The sequence below is a fragment of the Pristis pectinata genome, chromosome 25 (assembly GCF_009764475.1).
Source record: "Pristis pectinata isolate sPriPec2 chromosome 25, sPriPec2.1.pri, whole genome shotgun sequence".
NCBI classification, from domain to species: Eukaryota; Metazoa; Chordata; class Chondrichthyes; order Rhinopristiformes; family Pristidae; genus Pristis; species Pristis pectinata.
The window spans coordinates 30,739,210-30,762,429 of NC_067429.1; the positions used below are offsets into that span (position 1 = coordinate 30,739,210).

The window sequence follows — 23,220 nt, forward strand, 5'->3', positions numbered from 1 at the left end:
CATGTATATGTTATCTAGCTGATCTACGCTACTGGGTGAAGGCTTAGGTCAAGCAGTTGTTTTAACACATTGTTAATTTCCTCTGTAACTGAAGGAGTGCGCTCCTTATTCTTGGATAGTGGTTACAATGGAGGTTAGGGCCACATCTGCTTTTGGATGGGTTCTTCAGCAGGGAAGTCCATTCATTTGGTGCTCTCCTCACCAGTGTTGCAGATGTGAAGCTGTGCCGGTCCCTCTGTGCAGACTTTTGGTTGGAACAGTAGGTGTACTTTGGAATCTCCTGGACACCGCTAAGAGCAGACCAAGGAAACATCATGTCATCATTGAGGCACTAAAGAATATGTGCTTCCTCTGCACCCCCTCCACCCCACCAGATTTCTGTGAATGATATTGGAGATGTTGAGGGGGTGGAGGTTTGGGGAAGTGGTTTTAGGGCAGGTAGTCATGAATCATAAAGTTAGGTAACAAAGTGTTACTGCTCACTCTCTTTGTGCAGGAAGGCAGTGTGTCACAAAGAGGGATGTGTGATGACCAATGTGGGAGAGTGGGGTTGCTAGGGAGGGATGAAACCTCGAGGGATATGCCTCACCATAGTTGGTAGTCCTACTCTCCCCTATATAGGGGATCAGATTATGATTGGAATTTGAGAATAGCATTCGACCTCACTGACAAGTAACATAATTGATTGCTTCTGCTGGTCAAGTTGGGTTAAAGCTATTCCTTTTGTTTCTCAGTGTTGCTGTCTTTAATTGTCACATAGCTGGATGGAAGTCAAGTGAATTTTCTTCACCATCAATCGTACAAGCTTCAGAGGTTGGAGAGAAGGTACCAGGTCATGATCATTGCTACTCCATAAAGTGCTCTATAATAGGAGGTGGAAGTTTCTCCAGTTCGGGGCAGGCTCAGTAGTGTAGCGGTTAGCGTAACGCTATTACAGCGCCAGCGACCCGGGTTCAATTCCGGCCGCTATCTGTAAGGAGTTTGTACGTTCTCCCCGTGTCTGCGTGCGTTTCCTCCGGGTGCTCCGGTTTCCTCCCACATTCCAAAGACGTACGGGTTAAGAAGTTGTGTGCGTGCTACGTTGGCGCCGGAAGCGTGGCGACAATTGCGGGCTGCCCCCAGAGCACTCTATGCAAAAGGTGCATTTCACTGTGTGTTTCGATGTACATGTGACTGATAAAGATATCTTATCCTTCATCCTCACTCACTGTGGGGAAATGCCAATTGCTTGTGCCTACCTTGTATCGGAAAGGTTAATATGTGGTAAGTTCTGCACAGAACTGAGAACCACTAACGACATCCATGGTGGTTCACAGTTCAAGGTGTTCACTGCTGTGCTAAGGAACATCATTAACTGAAAATGATCCAGGGTCTGGTGTCTTGCTTCCGTGTCAGAAGCCATAGACTCCAGTCTTACTCCGGGGACAAGCACAAGACTAGGGTGGCACCCCAGCGCACTACTGAATCATCTTTTGGATGAGATATTACCTGCACATGTAACACTACATATATGCATTGTTCATGCAGCACAAGCCTCCTCACACTCTTTCTTCGAACCCTATCAGCATATCCTTCAATTCCTATCTCCTCTCCTGACTTTGCCTTCAGTGCATCCAAGCTGATAATTTATTATATGTTAAACTAAAGCCCTTTTTGAACAGGAGCAGTGGAATTCTGACTTGTGTCCTGACCAATATCTATCCCTGAGCCAGCATTGCCGAAAGTTTACTCTGCTGTTTGCTGTGTGTTTCTTCCTCATATTAAAAACGTGACTATGCTTCAAATGTACTTCATTGGCTATGATGTCTTTCAGACATCTTGAAAGCGGATCCTTATGTGCATTTTTTTTTGTTTCCTTGTCTGAGAACTGGTGCACTCTGCATCACAGTCACCCCAAGGATGGGTAGATTATAAGCGGCTTGATTGTTGTATATGGAAGATCATTACTGGATATTCAGAAGCTGCAATGGTAATTGGTTAATTGCTAGTGAGATCAGTATGGCCAATATTGCAGCATTTATTTTCTTCCTTTAATGTACTCAAGGCAGTAATGATTGCTCATGCTTGGTTGGGTAATGTGTGGTTGGTGCCATAGATAGCCCAGCCAGGGAGTGGTTACGGGCTCAAGCCTCAGAACAATCTTCTTACATGTATTAGATTTCTAGAAATTATTCTTCTGGTAGCTCTGCAGATTTTTTTTCTGTTCTATTTCAGAACGTAAGGTTGTGAAATAAAAACAGAAACACTGCTGAAAATATTCATCCGATTGGGCAACGTCCAAGATGACAGAATGAGTGTCAAAGTGCTGTTAGTACTGCAAAAAAAATCATATTAAAAAATCATAAAAAGTTAACAGGCAGGTGCAGCAAGTGGTTAAGAAGGCAAATTGCATGTTGGTCCCTACTGCCGAGTTTAAAAAGAAGCAAGTTTAGTTTCAATTTTACAGGATGTTGGTGAGGCCACACCTGGAGTACTGCACACAGTTTTGGTCCCCTTACCCAAGAATTACCTAAGAATAGCATTGGTGTCAATCCAAAGGAGACACACCAGGCCAATTCCTTGTCTGAACAAGAGAGGCTAAACAGGTTGGGTTTGTATTCTTTGGTGTTTAGAAAAATGAAGGGTGACCTCATTGTGACATATAAAATCTTCAAGAGTCACAACAGGGTAGATGTTGAGATGTTTCCACTCATGGGAGAATCTCAAATGAGGAGACATGGTTTCAAGTTAAGGAGCCAGTTATTTAAGATAGAGATACGTGGAAATTTCTTCTCACAGAGGATGGTGAATCTCTGGAATTCTCTGTCCCAGAGACCTGTGGATACCAGATCATTAGAAATATTTAAAGTGGACGTTGATAATTTTTTGAAAGATTGGGAGATTGAGGGCTGTGGGGACCTGGAACAGAGGAGGGGGTGAAGACTGGGGTAGATCAGCCGTGATTATATTGAATGGCGGAGCACATTTGAGGAGCCAGGTGGCTGACTCCTGCTATTTTCTTGTGTTCTAGCCCTCTTTGACTAGGCCCTGAAGGCTTAAAAGACAGCTAACCTAGTACCATTATTTAATAAAGGAGAAAGGGTGCAGACCACTCAGTCTAACATTAGTGGTGGGCAATGAATGGTGGGGCCCTAGGGACTATTGAGAAACAAAGGGATCTTGGTGTACATGTCCATGGATCCCTGAAGCTGGCATCACAGGTAGATGAAGGAGGCTTGAGGGATACTTGCCTTCAGTAGCCAGGACACAGAATATAAGAGCAGGGATGTTATGGTACAACATTATAAAACATTGGTGAGGCCACAGCTGGAGCATTGCGTGCAGTTCTGGTCAGCGCACCACAGGGAGGAGGTGACTGCACTGGAGGATGGAGCATTTCAGTTACAGATGCTGGATAGACTGGGTTTGTTTTCCCTGGAGCTGAGGAGACTGAGGGGGAATCTGATGGAAAAATACAAGAGGGGCATACAGACTAAGGGAAACTGTCCCCTGTAACAGAGTTATCTAAAGCTAGAGGGCATAGGTTTAGGGCAAGGGTAGGAGATTTAGAGGGGATCTGAGGAGAATTTTCACCCAGTGAGTGGGTGGAACCTGGAACATACTGCCTGAGGGGACGTTGGAAACAGGTAGGCTCACAACATTGAAGAAGTAGCTAGACAAGCACTTAAATTCGCAAGATAAAGAAGGCCAAAGGTAAACGGGGTTAGTATATACAGGTAGTTGATGATCAGCATGGACTTGGTGGGCTGAAGGGCCTGTTTCTGTGCTGTGTGATTCTATGGCCCTAAATTATTGGAAACAAGTTCTGAGGAATGGTATAAATCAGCATTTAGAGATACAAGGGTTAGTCCCTGACAGTGAGCATGGTTAAGGGACGGTTGTGTCTGACTAGAGATTACATTTTCTGAGGAGGCAGTTGAGGGTAGTGCATTTTATGTACGTGGCATGGATTTTGGCACAGCAGTTATCAAAATGTCATGTGGCAGATTGGTCACGAAAGTAAGACTCTGTGGGATGTAAGGGAGATTTGCATATTTGATTAAAAATTGGCTAAGTGACAGAAAATAAAGATAATGATCAACAGGAGTTTTAATGACTGGAAAGTTGTATGTAATATGGTTCCACAGAGCTTGGTAATGGGTTCCTGCCTTGTTAGTGCCTTAGCTATCCTGTATGCCTTTTTAACCACGTCATTTATACTCCACTACCTTTAAGAATCTACATTCTCAGGTCCCTCTATTCCTCCACAAGAGCACTGTATACTCTTTTGCTACGCTGCTACATTCCAAACGCATTTTCTCACACTTCTCCGAAGTCGTCACTCTTCTGCCCAAATGACCAGACCATCATGTCTTCCTGCAGCCTAAACCACTTTCCTCCACAATGACAACCTCCTGGCCAATTTTTGTGTCATCTGCAAACCTCTGTGTTCCGTCCAGTTCCCTACATTTAAGTCAAGATCATTTGTATCACACAAGCAAGGATCAAGTACTGAGCCCTTTTGAAGCTCAGTGCTAACAGCCTTCCAGTCACAAAAAACACCCGTTAACCATTACCTTTTGCTTCCTTCCACTGAGCCAATGTTGAAAACAATTTGCCACTGTATCTTGGATCCCGTGGGCTTTCATTTTGTAGTCCAGCCTGCAGTGCAGGACCTTGTCCAAAGCTAAAGTGCATGTATGCAAATACACTACCCTCATCAACCCTTCTTTTTACCTGCTTAGACAATTCAATCAAGTTATTCAGTTCCCTGCTGATTATCCCAGATTAATCTGTGCCTCTCTAACTGAAGCTTGGTTTACATTACTCCAGGGCTCCAAGGTCAAGGTCAAGCTTGCCTGGGGCATGGGGTCACACCCCCAGGAGAAGTCCGGAGAAGGGCTGGGGAAGCTGGAGATTGGGAGGGCTAGTGAGTCTGCAACACTCTGCATCCCACCACTCATCACATATGTTGGACCATCTCTTTGCCAACACTGCCTGTGATGCTGGTAACAGGGCTCAGAGCTACTCTTGACCAGTTGAACTCTGTGGGCACTTTGCAGTGCAGTGAGTTCCCCAGGTGATTGGTGCAGGGCAAATGGAGGTCAGACTCAGGCCAAAACCTGTAGCCGTCCAACAACTTCTAGGAAAAGGCCATAATTCCAGCTGCTGGCAAAGAACTAGCCTGTGGCAACATCTGGGCAATCCCCTCCCACAAGCTGTCCCTCATGATTGGGGTTCCCTGTTGGCATCCAGTCCAGGAGAAGTGGCCAGTAATCGCGCTCACTGTTCCTTTCTCTGTGCTGTGCCCAAGGAACAGTGGGCTGGATCATTTAACCTGATGTCCGCCCATCACTCACTGGCAAGTTGCGGCCACAACGTGTCCACAAATGGTGTTCACGGGGCAGGTGACCCTGCAGTGCAGCTCGAACCATTGGATGTTGATCCATATACAAGGTGGTCACATGACCAGCACTCACTGGTAACATTGCTTCCTGTATTTTACAGGTAACTGCCATGGAAACCCATGATGCTATCTCTTGGCTGTGCTCTTTGTGGTATCAGGACTGGCCTTTTGTACCTACCACCCTCCCCCCCACCCTCCCGCTGATGAATGTCACTGGGGTTACCACATCGATCATCTGGGAGGAAGCACAAGTGTAGAAAACGTTCAAATTAATTAGGGCTGGTGTCTGCCTTCATCTAACCATTTGCACAAACTACCTCTGCTGGTATTTTAGGCAAATAATTATACGGGCAATGTTAATCAATGTCACCCCACTCCTATGAGTCCCAGACTGAGGCAGACACACTGGGATTGGTCAGAGACTTGCTCTGTTGAAGGCTGCCCACCGTGAGCCAGGTACAAAGGCCGGGAGCTTCCACCCCGCCACCTGCCCCCGAACCCCACCCTCCCGAGGCACGCTGAGGAAGAGGCTTCTGCAACAAGTGGGCAACAGGAAGGCAAGTGGCTCAATGATCATCGGGCCACACCAACAACCCAACCACCTCTCAACTAAAAGTGAAGCTAAATCCCAGCAGTGACTCCTGTAACTGTGGGCTTTGGCACAAAGCAGAATCATGCTTCCTTACTGACTCATCTACACTCCCCTAAAAAACAGACACACTTTGTGTCTGTGGAGCAGAATTTCTTTCTGAGACACCAGGGGAGTCTGGACAACTTCTCTCTCCACAGTGTGGGCAGTGAGCCTTTAGTCAGCTTTTGTATCTGGCCTATATGCTGGAGACAATGGCCCCTCCATCTCTCTCTCTCTCTTTTTCACACACTCACACACCCACACAGTAGAATCCTACAAGTAAGATAAGATTTCTTTATTAGTCACACGTACATCGAAACACATGAAATGCATCTTTTGCCTAGAATGTCCTGGGGGCAGCCCGCAAGTGTCACCACACTTCTAGCAGCAAGATAGCATGCCCACAACTTCCTAACCCGTATGCCTTTGGAATGTGGGAGGAAACCCACGCAGACACAGGGAGAATGTACAAACTCCTTACAGACAGCAGCCGGAATTGAACCTGGGTTGCTGGGGCTGTAAAGCGTTATGCTAACCGCTACACTACAGTGCCTGCCCCATGTAAATCTATAAAATGAAAATTGTCAGACTTTGATTGGTGAAATCCAGTAGAACGGATCAGAGTTCACTTTACAAGAGCCCAGAAGAAGGACCTTTGGGGTGAGAGGGCTAAATGAATAGTGAGTGCAAGGAGCACAACAGAAGGACTAGACCCCTTTGGTGGTACGGGATCCTGTGATTACTTTACTCAACGGTTGGGAGGGGAGCAGGGTACAGGATAGCATTGAGTGATACATTGCAACATTCTGAAATGTCATTTTGCAATTTAGTTAGGGTTCTGCGACACAGGTGCAGTTTTTCGACACGTTTTGAAATGGCCTGGTTTTCATTCTGATGGGAGGTCTCCATGATGGGGTTCTCCACATCATCAGTTTTACTGCCCAGCAACAGGGTGAAAATTAGTCCCATGGTGACTCAGAGAATTCACCTTCGTACTCCAGTACAGCCCGAGGTGTTTGGATGAAGCAGTCACCTTAGCCTGGCAGAATACCGATCCTCCTGAATATAACTAAGATTCAGCAACAGCAACAAGGAGCCAGAAATAATTTAAAGCATTGGAATTCTGGTCCTGAATCAAATGGTTGTAGACAACTGCAAGACATTAAAGCACATATAGGAAGGATGTGGAAGCATTGGAAAGGGTGCAGAGGAGATTTACTAGGATGCTGCCTGGTTTAGAGAGTATGCATTATGAGGAGAGACTAAGCGAGCTAGGGCTTTACTCTTTGGAGAGAAGGAGGATGAGAGGACACATGATAGAGGTGTATAAAATATTAAGAGGAATAGATAGAGTGGACAGCCAGTGCCTCTTTCCCAGGGCACCAATGCTCAATACAAGAGGGCATGGCTTTAACGTAATGGGTGGGAAGTTCAAGGGAGATATCAGAGGAAGGTTTTTTACCCAGAGAGTGGTTGGGGCATGGAATGTGCTGCTTGGGGCAGTGGTGGGGGCAGGTACATTGGTCAAATTCAAGAGATTACTAGATAGACATATGGAGGAATTTAAAATAGAGGGATATGTAGGAGGAAGGGGCTAGATAGTCTTAGGTGAGGTTTAAAGGTCAGCACAACATTGTGGGCCGAAGGGCCTGTATTGTGCTGTACTGTTCTATGTTCTATATAGCTGATCTGGATCTGGTCTCATCACAAGGAGTGTTTTCTGTGGAACATTTCCATCTGCTTCTTCCATACTGGAATCCTGACCCAATCCTTGCATCGCCCAGTTATTAGGCAGCTCAGCTGTGTTTATTTAAGGATTGGGTCCCAGAGCACTGGCCACTGGGGGTGAATATTGCTTTACTCTATCAGAAGCGGGGTTTAAAGGACGATCCTTCTTGGGGAGTGGGAACAGTAAGCAGAAGCCCAACTCTTGGGGCAAGAGTGCAAAGCCTCCTCACTTCCTCTCTGTCTCACACATCCTGTCAAGTGAGCAGCATTTCAACAGCAGGCAGCCTGGCTCCCACTGGAGCAGAGGCACAGAATTGCGCTATCTCATAATTCACAACAGGCATCAGATCTTCATTTCCGAGCATCAGATTGGATGTTTACAGCCCCAAGGCATTTCTGTCAGGGTAGAGGGATAAAAACAGGCTGTTTATGAAAAGTAGCTGTGTCTCTAGGGTTTACTTAGCCAAGACTGCCTTGCAATTGTCATTGTGTGGTTGCTTTTTTGTGTTCAATCTTCAAAATCTGGGCATCACTGATTAGGGCAATAATTATTGTCCCACTCTGACTGTCTTTGAGAGGTGGTAGTGAGCTGCCACTGCAGTCCTTCTGTTGAAGGCATTCCCACTGTGTTTTTGGGAGGGAGTTCTTTTATGAATAAAGTGATGTATTTCCCAGTCAGAGTGACGTGTGATTTGGAGGGGAACCTGCAGGTGGTGGTGTTCCCCTGTGCCTGCCGCTCTGTTGGTCCTGATGGTAGAGGTTGCGGGTCTAGGAGGTGCTGTTGGACTAGCCTGGGTGAGGAACTGCGGTGCATTTTGTAGACGGTACAGATTGCAGGCACTGTGTGCCATTGCTGGAGGGAGTGAGTGTTTAGGGTGATCGATGGAATGCTGTTAAGACAGGAGCAGGAGTGGGACATTTGCCCCTCCAGACCTGTTCAGCCATTCAATACGTTCATGGCTGATACCATATTCCCACTCCCTCCCCACAGCCCTCGACACCCTTTGCATCTAGTAATTTACCACTCTCCTTCTGAAATATATTCAATGACTTGGCCTCTACAGCCCTGGGTGTTAATGAATTCCACAGCATTCACCACCCTCTGACTGAAGAAATGTCTCCTCAGCCCTGGGAATGTAGGGGAATGAAATGGGTTAGGGTAGGATTAGTGTAAAAACAGATGCTTGATGGTTGGCACAGACTCATTGGGCCAAATGGCCTATTTCTGTGCTGGATCTATAAGGCTGAACAAAAAAAAAAGCAACCAAACGATGACAATTGTAAGGCAGCCTGAGCCTCAGTAAACCCGAGAGACACGGCCACTCTTCATAAACAGCCTGTTTACGTCTATCTGTCCTGACAGAAATGGCTTGGGGCTGTAACTCTAAGTCTCTTGCCTTGTAACCTGAGGCTTCTGAAGAGGAATAAAACAATATGTGGTACTTGTGCTGATCAGCTCAGGTCCTTGCACCTTATGTATGTTCAGCAGGTAGTTCAGAGGCAGAACCTAAACAGCATGAGACCAGGCCGAGGAGGTGGAGGGAGGGGGGTGGGGGTGGGAGTGTAGTTGTTGTGCCAGCTTCCAGAAGGCAAGGTTATGCAGCAGTTTGTCCCGGAGGAATCTTATGGGGACGATGGTGGGTCAGCTTGGAGGCTAACACTGATGGGTACCTTGGGGCATTATCTGCCTGCCACAAGGCCTTAAATGTTTAGTACTGTGGAGCTATCCAATTGCAATCTCACACAGGGCTTTCTTCTGAAGCCTTGTCCAAATTTTCCAACACAGAAACAGTGACTGGTTCCACGCCAAATTAGGAAAAGACACATTAAAAAAAATTATAGATTCTCTAACAGAAATTAAAGCAGAAGGAACAGGATTTCATTGTCTGGAAATTTAATTGCAGACCACCGTTCTTCAGCATGATGCAATCAAAAATCAATTTTCATATGAATGAAACATGGTGAACATTTCTGGGGTGGTTCAAGTCCCTTGGAAAATTCCACTGGACACTTCTGCAAACGGGGCTGGGTTAATCATGCACTGTAACTTTTGCCCTCACTTACAGGGCAAGTCCAGTTTAGCTCCATGTGCTTTGATCATTGCCGGGTCCAGCCAACAGGTTAATTAGTCCGGCTGCCCTGTACAGCTTGGCTTTAACTTTGAGAAATGTTACATCAAGCCTGGCTGTAAGGAGGAACTGTTTAAATGTTTGCTTCATAACTATGTTTGGCAGCAACTGGCAATAGGATTAAACTCTTAGCTTGATGTCAGCTGCGGCTCAGAGATAAGACACTTGCTTCTTGTCTGAGTCAGAAGACTGACAGCTCAAGTCCCACTTCTAGACTCGAGCACAAAGTCTGGCTGACAGTATTTGGGCTCCATCAGCCCATTACACAATTCAAAGACTCGCAGGGGAATTCTCGCTGGGGCCTTTGCAATTATTTAATCTACAACCAACAAAACAAGCACATTTTGGTCATTATCCCTTTGCTGTTGCTGTATCTAGTCTGTAGCTTGAGGTGAGAACATTCCATCCAAGTTGTAAGTAATCAATCCAAAGATGCTGAATTGTCTTTGTAAATATGAAATGTCATCCCAAAGCTTTGCTTAGAAGTCCTGGGAATCCAGATAACCCTGATATTTTTATTATAAATACAATCAGTAGACCCAGTTTCCCTATGATGTGTGGGATTGATAGTTTGGGAGACATGCTGTGACCATCTCAGCTACTGTTACTGCAGAAGTGAGGAAAAGTGAGGGAGCTGGGAATAAAGAGACCTAATGGATTTACAGAGCAAAAAAAGGTACAGTACTGCACGCTGCGTTATCAGATTGCAATTGGCAGGGATAGGTCACAGCCTATTATATAGTCCCTTGCGGTTTGAGAGTTATTGCGTTGTGGCTATGTAGCACACTCTGAGCCAACAGTAATACTTATTGAATATATAGTTACAATCTATTACATCACCTGCAGTCATTGTGTAGTTACCAATATCAGTGACAGCAAGCCAACTCATCAACCAGAAACAAGCTGTAGTTTTACTCTCTCCCCCATTTAGCAGGCAGGTCAGGTTTGCACCAAATGCTCTGGTTATAATTGGATTGTATTTCCTGTTTACATCCCTTGGTTCCTTCTGCTACTCGCTACCCTGAGTGGCTGGGCACACAGTGTTACTAGTGCTGCTTTATAAGTGGGCAGTTGCAAAATGTAGACGGGGAGCCCAGGGGAGTTCCAGACTTCTCTCATCACCAGGTCAAGGCTTGGATGGGGAATGCCACACGTACAATGCAGATCTGCTTCTCACTGCGCAATGTACTGGAGCTCCAGTCCCAGTGGTATTATTCTGGTGCTGGATGCCAGTTTTGAGCTTCTGACCGGCACAAAGAAAAGCTGGAGAATGTGCAAACATAAATAGAATAAAATCAGCAACATTCAATTTTGAGAGTAACTGAAACAGAATGGGCACCAAGACTTTAAGATCATTACACAAAAAGGGATATTTAAAAAAAAGATATGTAGGGGCTGGAAACCATGTGGATTTCTCTGCCGCCAACAGTTAGTGAAGCAGACTGCATATATTCAGTTAAGAGAATGGTTACACAACGTGGGATTAAATGAAGAACTCGTGGTGAACAATACCAGTCTTGGTTGATCTGCAAGTTTCTGTGTGACTAGATACTTGTTCAGAGAAGGGTGTTCTTGATTGGCCACAGTTTTCTTGATGAAAGATCAGCAGGAACCATAGATAAACTGGCAAAATTCTGGTAGTTGACAGGGAAGGTTTCCTGGAGGATCTCCGCAGCAAATGATTCTGTGGAGACATGAGAGACTGCAAGTGGTGGAATCTGAAACAACACTCAAATGTAGACGGGGAGCCCAGGGAACTAAGCGAGTCCTCCAGCCAATCCAGGTGACAGGTCTCGACCCGAAACGTCAACTGTCCATTTCCCTCTATAGATGCTGCCTGACCCGCTGAACTCCTCCAGTGTTTTGTGTGAAATGATTCTGTGGTTTCATTTACACAACAGGATTGGCATTGATGCAAAGCACTTCCAATCTTTGCACTAACTCCAGTGGACAACCAGTGGCAAAGTCCAAGCTGATTGAGGCAAATCAGAGCTCTGTCTTCCTTATCTGCAAGTTTTTGCTTTGCATTGGTCTCATGCCGGGCGCTGACTCCAGATTTAGGCGACATTGGCAATGAAGCTGAGGAGTGTGAAGCTGAACTACTCGAAACCCTAGACTGAAACAGCATCAGAGGGGGGCATGCAGCCCCTCCTGCCTACACCAACTGTTCAGTACAGCAAACCAATTAAACCCTCTCTGCATTCCCTCCCCAGAGCTGTGGATATTTTCCCCTTCAAATATTTAACCAGTTCTATTTTGAAAGTTACTTTTGCTTCTGCTTCCAGCAATCAGTTAGTGTATTCCTGATTACATTCACTTTGTTTCTTGCTTTAAGTTTCCTCAAGTTGTCTCTACTTCTTTTCCCCATCACCCGAAGTTTGGGTTCTCTGGTTTATGATGCTTCTGACAACCTCTCCTTATTTACTCTCTCATGACTTTGAGCACCTCAGCCCAATCTCCTCTTAGCCTCTGTTCTTAAGCAGGAATTCCTAGCTTTTCCAGGTTTTCCACACTACATCCAGTATTGCTGGTGTCATTTGGTTAAATCCTCAGACTGACGCAGGGTGTGATGGCTGGCAGGCAGGCAGGAAACGATGGAAGGCTGCCCTCTCCTGGTGGACTGGTTGTGCACGGTTCTTCAAATTTGCTTTTTTCTGGATTTGCTCGAAATGCCTTTTTAAATTTTTTTAAAAATTTTATTTACAGCGTGGTAACAGGCCCTTTCGGCCCAACGAGTCCACGCCGCCCATTTTAAACCCCCAAATTAACCTACCCGTATGTCTTTTGAATGTGGAAGGAAACCGTAGCACCCGGAGGAAACCCACATAGACACAGGAGAACGTACAAACTCCTTACAGACAGCGATGGGAATCGAACCCCGATCGCTGGCGCTGTAATAGCGTTGCGCTAACCGCTACGCTACCGTGCCTTGATTTCTGAGGAAAGGTCGTTGACCTGAAACACAATGTCTCCATAGAACATAACAGCACAGTACAGGCCCTTCAGCCCACAATGTTGTGCCAACATTTTATCCTGCTCTAAGATCTATCTAACCCTTCCCTCCCACATAGCCCTCCATTTCTCTATCATTCAATGTGTCTATCTTAGAGTCTCTTAAATGTCCCTAATGTACTTGCCCCCCCCCCCAACCCCCCAACCTCTGCCGGCAGTGCATTCCATGCACCCACCACTCTCTGTGTAAAAAATCTTACCCCTGACACCCCCCCTTATATCTTCCTCCAATCACCTTAAAATTATGCCCCCTCGTGTTAGCCATTGTTGCCCTGGCAAAAGGTCCGACTGTCCACTTGATTTATGCTTCTTATCATCTTGTATGCCTCTATCAAGTCACCACTCATCCTCCTTCTCTCCAAAGAGAAAAGCCCCAACTCACTCAACCTATCCTCATAAGACATGCTCTCCAATCCAGGCAGCATCCTGGTAAATCTCCTCTGCACCCTCTCTAAAGCTTCCACATCCTTCCTATAATGAGGCGACCAGAACTGAACACAATAATCCAAGTGATGTCTAACCAGAGTTCTATAGAGATGCAACATTACCTTGCGGCTCTTGAACCCAATACCTCGACTAATGAAGGCCAACACACCATACGCCTTTTTAACAACCCTATCAACCTACATGGCAACTTTGAGGTGGCCATCTATGGACGTGGACCCCAAGATCCCTCTGTTCCTCCACACTGCTAAGAGTCCTGCCATTAATCTTGTATTCTGCCTTGAAATTCAATCTCCTGAAGTGTATCACTTCACACTTTTCCGGTTTGAACTCCATCTGCCACTTCTCAGCCCAGGTCTGCATTCTATCAATATCCTGTTGTAATCTACAGCAACATTCTACACTATCCACAATACCACCAACCTTTGTTTCATCAGCAACCTTACAAACCCACCCTTCCACATCCTCATCCAAGTCATTTATAAAAATCACAAAGAGCAGGGGTCCCAGAACAGATACCTGCAGAACACCACTAGTCACCAACCTCCAGGCAGAATATGCTCCATCTACCACCACCCTCTGTCTTCTATGAGCGAGACAATTCTGAATCCACACAGCCAAGTTTCCCTGGATCCCATGCCTCCTGACTTTCTGAATGAGCCTTCCAATGAGGAACCTTATCGGCGCCTTACTAATATCCATGTATACCACATCCACTGCTCTACCTTCAATGTGCTTTGTCACATCCTCAAAGAATTCAATCAGGCTCGTGAGCAATGACCTGCCCCTCACAAAATCATGCTGACTGTCCCTAATCAGCCTATACTTCTCCAAATGCCCATAAATCCTGTCTCTAAGAATCTTCTCCAGTAATTTGCCCACCACTGAAGTAAGACTCAGTGGTCTGCAATTCCCAGGGTTATCCCTACGCCCTTTCTTAAACAAAGGAACAACATTTGCCACCCTCCAATCATCTGGCACTACTCCTGTGGCCAGTGAGGACACAAAGATCATCTCCAAAGGCGCAGTAATCTCTTCCTTTGCTTCCCGTAACAGCCTTGGATATATCCCCTCTGGCCCCTGTGACTTATCTATCTTAATGTTTTTCAAAAGTTCCAGCACATCCTCTTTCCTCATGTCGACATACCCTAACATATCAGTCTGTTGTATGCCATCCTCACAAACATCAAGGTCTCTCTCTCACTCTCTCTGTGGTGAATACTGAAGCAAAGTATTCATTAATGACCTGCCCTACCTCTTCCGACTCCAGGCACATGCTTTCTCTTCTATCCCTGATTGGTCCTTGTGAAACAGATTTGGGGTCTCAGAAGGCAAGGACTCTGAACACAGTCTGGAAATAAATGACTTATTTACAAAAGACAAACATGGGAAAATGGTAACGGGGATAACACACACGCGCACAGTTTATAGCGAGCGTGGGAAAACTGCAACGGGGGTAAAATACACACACACACACACACACACAACAAACTAACTACATACAATCAAGGAAAAACAATATGATACCCACCACCCCTTGACTCAGTGCAGGCACAGCTCTATGCTACTAGGGACGCTAACTAAGATGCTCCCAACCCTTTAACAGTGCACACCTCACCAATGATTTCTCCAGCGCCGTTTCACGGTGCTCGGCCTGGAGTGAAGCAGGGTGAGCCCTTGAAGCAAAGAGAGACAGCTGAGCACATGTGGCACTCTTTATAGTGCTGGAGGGCTGGGGGGTCCAGCTCAGGTAATTTACAAAGGCTAATGGCCCAGTGCCAGCGAGGACTAATTGATTACAAAGGCCAATGGTCAGGTTTGCGCTGATGGGTGGGGCAGGGCCAAACCTTGATTGGCAGTGGTGTGTCTTCCAACCAGGTAGGGGGCAGTGCTATCACGTGACAGCCACGACCCTCCACAATACAGTCCTAACCTCACTCTAGTCATCCTGATGTCCTTCACATATGTGTAGAATGCCTTGGGGTTTTCTTTGATCCTACTCACCAAGGACTTCTCATGCCCCCTTCTAGCTCTCCTAAGTCCATTCTTAAGCTCCTTCCTGGCTACCTTATAACTCTCCAGAGCCCTGTCTGATCCATGTTTTCTAAACCTCAGGTAAGCTTCTTTCTTCCTCTTGACAAGATATTCTACCACTCTTGTCAACCACGGTTCCTTCACTCTACCATCCTTACCCTGCCTCAGTGGGACAAACCTATCCAGAACCCCATGCAAGTAATCCCTAAACAACCTCTACATTTCTGCTATGCACTTCCCCAAGAACATCTGTTCCCGATTTACGCTCCCAAGTTCCTGCCTAATAGCATCATAGTTCCCCCTCCCCCAATTAAATACTTTCCCATATTGTCTGTTCCTATCCCTCTCCAAGGCTATGTTAAAGCTCAAGGAGTTATGGTCACTGTCTCCAAAATACTCTCCCATTGATAGATCTAAAACCTGATAAGGCTCATTGCCTAGTACCAGGTCCAGAATGGCTTCTCCTCTAGTCAGCCTGTCCTCATACTGTGTCAGGAATCCTTCCTGGACACACCTAACAAACTCCATCCCATCTATCCCCTTTACACTAAGGAGGTGCATAGATCTATAGGTGGGCGACACGGTAGCATAGCGGTTAGCATAATGCTATTACAGCGCCAATGACTTGGGTTCAATTCCTACTGCTGCCTGTAAGGAGTTTGTATGTTCTCCCCGTGTCTGCGTGGATTTCCTCCGGGTGCTCCGGTTTCCTCCCACATTCCAAAGACATACAGGTTAGGAGCTGTGGGCATGCTATGTTGGCACTGGAAGACTTGTGACACTTGCCGGCTGCCCCCAGCACATTCTAGGCAATGCAAAAAGATGTATTTCACTGTGTGTGTTTGATGTACATGTGACTAATAAATAAATATCTTATGCTGCCTGACCTGCTGAATATCTCCAGCATTTTCTGTTTCTATTTCAGATCTCCATTTTCTACAATATTTTGCTTGGTGATAATTCCGAGGTTCAATGAGAGTCATACGTACATCACTTCCAGAATCCACGGAGTGATGCCAAACTAGGGTATCAACATGTTCCTGCTGTTAGGAAGCAAAAATGTAATTCCTCCATCCACACCAGTTGGAACTTATCAGTTGGGAACCACATGCCCAGCAATAGGAGTGATGAGTGTACACTCATGCTGACGGTCAGCTGAAACCTGGCACCATCCTTCACCACTCCATCTCCCCATCACCCACACACTCCTTCCACTGGGTCCCCTCCCACTACTGTTCCCATCTGCTCACCCCACTCCGGATGGAGGAATTACATTTTTGCTTCCTAACAGCAGGAACATGTTGATACCCTAGTTTGGCATCACTCCGTGGATTCTGGAAGTGATGTACGTATGACTCTCATTGAACCTCGGAATTATCACCAAGCAAAATATTGTAGAAAATGGAGATCTGAAATAGAAACAGAAAATGCTGGAGATATTCCATGCTCCACCTTCCTTCCCTATCGGATTCCATCATCTGCAGCTCTTTGTTGCCCCCACCTATCACCTCCCAACATCTGTCGCTATTTCCACTCTTCCCTCCTCCATCTGCCTATCACCCCTCCTCACCTGGATCCATCAGCGTTTGCTCCACCCCTTCCCCTCACCTTATTATACTGGCTCTCTCTCCTCTACTCTTTCAGTCCAGATGAAGGGTCTTGACTCGAGACATAGAGTGTCCATTTCCACGGATGCTGCCTGACCCACTGAGTTCCTCCAGCATCTTGTTTGTTGCTCCAGATTCCAGTATCTGCAGTCTCTTGTGTCTCCTGGTACCATTCTTGCCTGCAGTTGGTGAGGGTGAGAGAGAGCACTTCTTCCAGTCAGCAGCCACAGATCTGTTAAATGAATTCAACTTCTTGCTGTTAGGGTCCACATTGATGAGCATCTCAGAGCAGCAGTAGTCAGTGTGATTCTCAGATTGGTCATGATGGGGGTGACTAATTAGGAAGTGCATAATCCAGGTCTTCAATCAGTGCAGTGTTTGTACCACCACCACCTATGGACTGCTTTGTCTGTGAGCACATGTTTGCACGGTGGAACGATGGAGCCACCCTTTGTTCCAGCACTCTGACCAAAGTCTCAGTTCACTGCAGGGGGTTGTGCAACTGATCACAGCTATTTTTCCACGGGAACTTGTAGCAGTGCATGTCTCTGCTACTGGTGTTGGTTTTCCCAAAGGCACAGGCTAACGAGGTGTCTGTACTTTACTTTTCACTCCAGGCATTTATGAGGACCACGCCGCAGGAACTCTGCACTTCCTGCAATAAAACGGTGTATCCCATGGAACGGCTGGTTGCTGATAAGTTTGTTTTCCACACCACCTGTTTCTGCTGTAAGCATTGCAAAGCTAAACTGAGGTGAGATATGAAAGTAAACTCTTGTAAAATTTTGCATTCAGCATCACAACCCACACCACCAGCCCCACCCCAACCCCAACAGCACAGTTAAGCAGCAAGTAGATGAACAAATCACACCAGAAACATTCCAAATTAACTATTGGTCTGTGCTGAGTTACATCAACTGGAACTTGCCTCATACTCCATCAGTTACTGAGGTGAGTACAGCTAGCTGGAGGTGGCTATGACTAGAGGTGCACAAAGGTCAACAATTCTGAGGATATGATGCCAACATCACCAACTAGTTCATCAATGTCACCAACCAGCTCACCAATCTGTTGTGTCTAGTTTCATACATGGTCATTATTGGTTTTGATTTATTATTGTCACTTGTACCGAGGTACAGTGAAAAGCTTGTCTTACAAACCAATCGTACAGGTCAATTCATTACCCAGTGCAGTTACATTGAGTCAGTACAGGGTGCATTGATGCAGTACATGTAAAAACAATAACAGTACAGAGTAACTGCTTTAGTGAGGAACCTATATTCATGCCTCCAAGAAAGGACCGGAGCCAAAAAAAAACAAACAAAATCTTTTGAGGAAACTAATCACAGCCACCAGGGCTTCAGGCTTTGAATGGGTTAACTCCAGCTCACGCCAATGTCTCATACCAATATGTTACAGGATTCTTGCTGCTTGAAAAGTGATTGTGAATTTTTCAGAATGGGAGAAGGTATCTGAATCAATAGATAATGTTTATAGAGCAGCTTTAGGGTTTAGCCTTGTTCGTCCTCATCATCTTTATTGCCTGAATAATTTTCTTTATTTCACTCCCAATTCGCTTTCATGATCCACAATTCCCTCCTGAAAGCACGAGAGGCAAGTTGTTGCCAGACCCAAGGTCACAGCCACTCTGTAACTAAGCATAGTAGACTGCATTTGCAGCTCTTCCTGTAGGTTTCTCTCCTCTCATTGCTCACTGTGGAAAGTTGTGACCATAAACAGCATTCGGCAGTCGTCTCTTGTCTCCTTGGCTTCTCCTGGGAAACAGTTACTTGCACCAGAACTTTCCATTTGGAATTATTTTAAAGTTAATGGTAATCAATGGCAAAATAACACTGATCAGATAATCTCAGAGACTCCATGTTGGTTGGGGGTTGGAAATTCCTCCATTTTCCCAGTGAAGGAATGCTTGGACCAAAAATATCTTTGTCCAGTGGTCTGAAGCACTGCCTTTGCTTCCTGCACACTGACCACTACACGGCCATAAGGAAACTCCAGCAACTTGGATTCGATGTTTGGAGGTCATTGAAACCATAGTAATTGTAGCACCAATTCAGCCCATCATGTTCATATCAGCTAAAAATGGTACTTGTCCACTCCAGGTATTATTCCAGTAAACATTATCTGAACTACTTCCAAAGCATCCTTCCATAGATAAGATGATCAATATAGACATGGTCTCACCAATGCCCCATATAACTGAAGTATAACCTGCTTAGTTTTGCATTCAGTTCCCCTTACAATACACAATAACATTGTGTTACCCGTCCGAATTATTTGATGTACCTGCTCACTAGCTTTTTGCAAGTCATGCAACTATATCTTTGATGCCTTCATCCAATCCAGTTGTATAAACTGAAAAAGATAGGCCCCAGCACTGACCCACATAGTATACCTCTGGTCATATCACACTAACCAGTGTAAGACCCATTTATACGCATTCCTTAATTCCTCTGTTCCAGCATAATCATTAATTCTGTGCCTCTGCCACTGAAGGCATGAATCCTTTTAGCTTCCTTAATCAGTTCCACATGTGATCAATAGTCCTTGTTCCTCCATAGTTCTTATCATGTTTTTTCTTTGTCTTATTTATAGATTGACTTCCAATTGCCTGTTTTCTGTCCAACCAACCAGTCTGTTGATATTTTCCTGCAGCCCAGAACTTGTCTCCTCAATATCAAGGACACTGACAATTTTGGTATTATTGGGAATCACCTCAATTGTAACCTCTATATTTAAGTCTAAATCATCAAAGTACACTATAGAAAAACAAAGGATTTCGTATTAAGTCCAATAGAAACATATTGATCAGGAGCAGGAATCGGTCACTCAGCCCCTGCCCTCAATAAAATCATAGCTGATCTGACTGTAAGCCTAACTTTATATTCCCTATACCCATAGTAACCTTTCATTCCCTTGCTTCTCACAACCCATTCATCATAAAAATTCCACTTCAGCATTACATTTTAGAACATAGAAAACCTACAGCACAATACAGGCCCTTTGGCCCACAAAGCTGTGCCAAACACGTCCCTACCTTAGAAATTACTAGGCTTACCCATAGCCCTCTATTTTTCTCAGCTCCATGTGCCTGTCCAGAAGTCTCTTAAAAGACCCTATCGTATCTGCCTCCACCGCTGTTGCTGGCAGCCCATTCCACGCACTCACAACTCTCTGAGTAAAAAACTTACCTCTGACATCTCCTCTATACCTACTCCCCAGTACCTTCAACCCCTGTCCTCTTGTGGCAACCATTTCAGCCCTGGGAAAAAGCCTCTGACTATCCACACGATCAATGCCTCTCATCATGTTATACACCTCTATCAGGTCCCCCCCGTCCTCATCGTCCGTCACTCCAAGGAGAAAAGGCCGAGTTCCCTCAACCTGTTTTCATAAGGCATGCTCCCCAATCCAGGCAGCATCCTTGTAAATCTCCTCTGCACCCTTTCTCTGGCTTCCACCTCCTTCCTGTAGCGAGGCGACCAGAACTGAGCACAGTACTCCAAGTGGGGTCTGACCAGGGTCCTATACAGCTGCAACATTACCTCTCAGCGCCTAAATTCAATTCCAATTTTACTTCCTTTCTCCCAGCTAACTTTTGATCTATATTGTCATTTCCCATGGATCCACTGGGCTTTTATTCTCTCAATCAACTTTATCAAACAGCTTGCTAAAATGTGAAATAAAATCAGGAAATACTGGAAACACTCAGCAGGTCAGGCAGCATCTGTGAAAAGAGAAACAGCATAATTATCTCAGGTCGAAGATCCATCATCAGAAGCTAAAATCTATGTAGGTTACATCAGATCGGTCACCTTTATCAACTCCTTGTTACTTGGTCATGTGATTTGGAGGTGACACTCCCTGAATATTTTTGATTAATCTGTCTTCCTAAATTATAATTCTATATTATCCTTTTTATAATTTTTTACCATAATTTCCCCACCACTCAGCCTATACCTTTTTTACCATTTTAATCAACGTGTAGTACACCTTGTCCTCATCTAGTCTAGTTGCAGCTGTAGCCAGAGGGGTTTAGAAAATGGTAATCTGCACTATTCTCTCTTAGTTCTTGGGCTAGGCAATTTGTCCACCTTTTTAAAATATGCTAGACCCCTTAACATGTCCTCTCTCTGTGTTATCATTTTAATATTTCACCTTCTTCCTCCTTAATGTCAATATCTGTATCATTCCCTAGAAAGATGCAAGTATTTATTGGGAATTATACATCTTGCACCTCTACATGCTAGGTGCCATTTTGGTCTCTCATAGAACCTGTTCTATCCTCTGTCACCCTGTGATTGTACCTACAAATAATATTTTGTGCACCCATTCCTGACCATATTTTTAGTTTCACCCCCATGTTTCACTCCTCTAGGAAGCAGCAGAGTTTGTTTCTCATGCTGAGAATTGTGCTTTACTCCAGGAACTGTGAGTGTGTGTGTGTGTGTGAGAGAGTGTGTTCAGGCAGTTCTGAGGGGCTCACCAGTCTTATTTTTGGGGCCAGGATGAATGAGGACACTGAGGGCAAAGAGCCTGGCTCATTGATGAGATCTGGAGAGGGGCATATGCCATGAAGCAGCATAGGTCTCCAGGTAGTCAAGTACATCAATGGAAGCAGAGAACTCCAGCGCTCTCTGTGGTCAAGTTACACCTCTCTAGTTAGTTGGGTTCAGCAATAGTACCTGGGACTTGTAACCCTAGCCTCCTCCAGCCTAAATTAAGTTCACAGGTAAATGAGAAGTGAACATACATGGTCAGGGTGTGCACTCCTTTTCATACAATTAGAAACTCTATTGGGTATGGATTCCACAACTGCGTGACTTCGATATTCCTAATCATGTCAATGACGTGTCAAACAAATGTGAAACCAAGACAGCATTCTCACCCACCTTTGGAAGGATGAAGGGCATGGAGTTATCTCTATCTACCAACCACAAAAGGGCAAAGCGGCCAAATATCTGGAAGGACCTGGAGTAACATTTATTACTGAGACAGATTGAAACTTAATAAAAATGATCAGAGTAGAAGTCACTGCAAGCAACTGTTTTACAATTAATTTTTCAGGACCAGGAATGTGGTTAGAAAGGCCAGCATTTATTTCCTATCCTAATTGGCCCTGAGAAATTGGTGATTATTCCATTTTCTTAAACCACACCAGTCCTTGTGGTGAAAAGACTTCCACAGTGCTGTTGAAGAGGGAGTTCCAGGATTTAGACCCAGAACTGATGAAGGATTAGTGACAGATTTCCAAATCAGGATGGTGTGTGACTTGGAGGAGAAACCTGCAGGCAGTAGTGTCCCCATGTGCCTGCTGGTGTGGTAAAGCTCGGTGATTTAGGAGGTGCTGTCAGAATACCCTGGGCAATTAACTCCAGTGCATTTTGTAGATGGTACACAGTGGCCACTACTGTGGTGGTAGAGGAAATGAATATTTAGGGTGGTAGATGAATTTCAGTTGTAGGTTTTTGTCCTTGGTGGTATCAAACATTTTTTTTTAAAAGTTGCTGGAGTTGCATTCATCCAGGCAAGTGAGAACTATTCCATTACAGTTCTGACTTGTGTCTTGTAGATGCTGGAAGGACATTGGATGTCAGGCAGTGAGTCAATTGCCACAGGAAAGCTAGCCTCTGACCTGTTCTTGTAGCCACAGTATTTAACTTTCTGGTCTAGTTAAACTTCTAGTCATTTGTATCCTCTTGAGATGTTAGACGAGGAGATTTGGGAAATGGTAATGCCATTGAATGACGAGGTTAAGTGGTTAGACTCTCCCTTGTTGAAGGTGGTCACTGCTGGGCACTTTTATGGCACAAATGTATATTGACACTTAATAATCCATGCTGAATGCTGTCTAGGTCTTGCTGGTATTGACTGCTTCATTTGCAGAAAAGTTGAGAGCAGTTGTGCAATCATCAGCCAACATACCCACTTATGACCCAAGAATGGAAGGAAGCTCATTAATGAAACAGTTGCAGAAGTTTGGACCTATGGAATTGCTGTAACAAAACCCTGAAATTGTCATTTCCTGAAATTATTGACCGTCAATAACTGCAGCTTCTTCCTTTGTGCAAAGCATGACTCCAACCACTAGTGTGTTCTCCCCTTGATGCCCATTGACTTGAGGTTTACCAGGGCTCATTGACGCTACACTTGTTCAAATGCTGCCTTGATGTCACCTGACCTCTGGAATTCAATTTACAAATGCTTAGCATGTTTATATCAAAATCCCCT

The 23,220-nt window shown here is 45.1% G+C and overlaps 1 protein-coding gene across 1 annotated transcript in view; it reads left to right on the forward strand.

The window, feature by feature from the left end:
• The window catches only part of limd2 (LIM domain containing 2), a 45,841-nt gene that overhangs the window by 17,264 nt on the left and 5,357 nt on the right, over nucleotides 1–23,220 (forward strand). Inside the window, exon 2 of the mRNA XM_052038931.1 lies at nucleotides 17,589–17,725. Coding sequence (XP_051894891.1) covers nucleotides 17,589–17,725 — 137 coding nt within the window. The remainder of the gene's footprint in view (nucleotides 1–17,588; nucleotides 17,726–23,220) is intronic.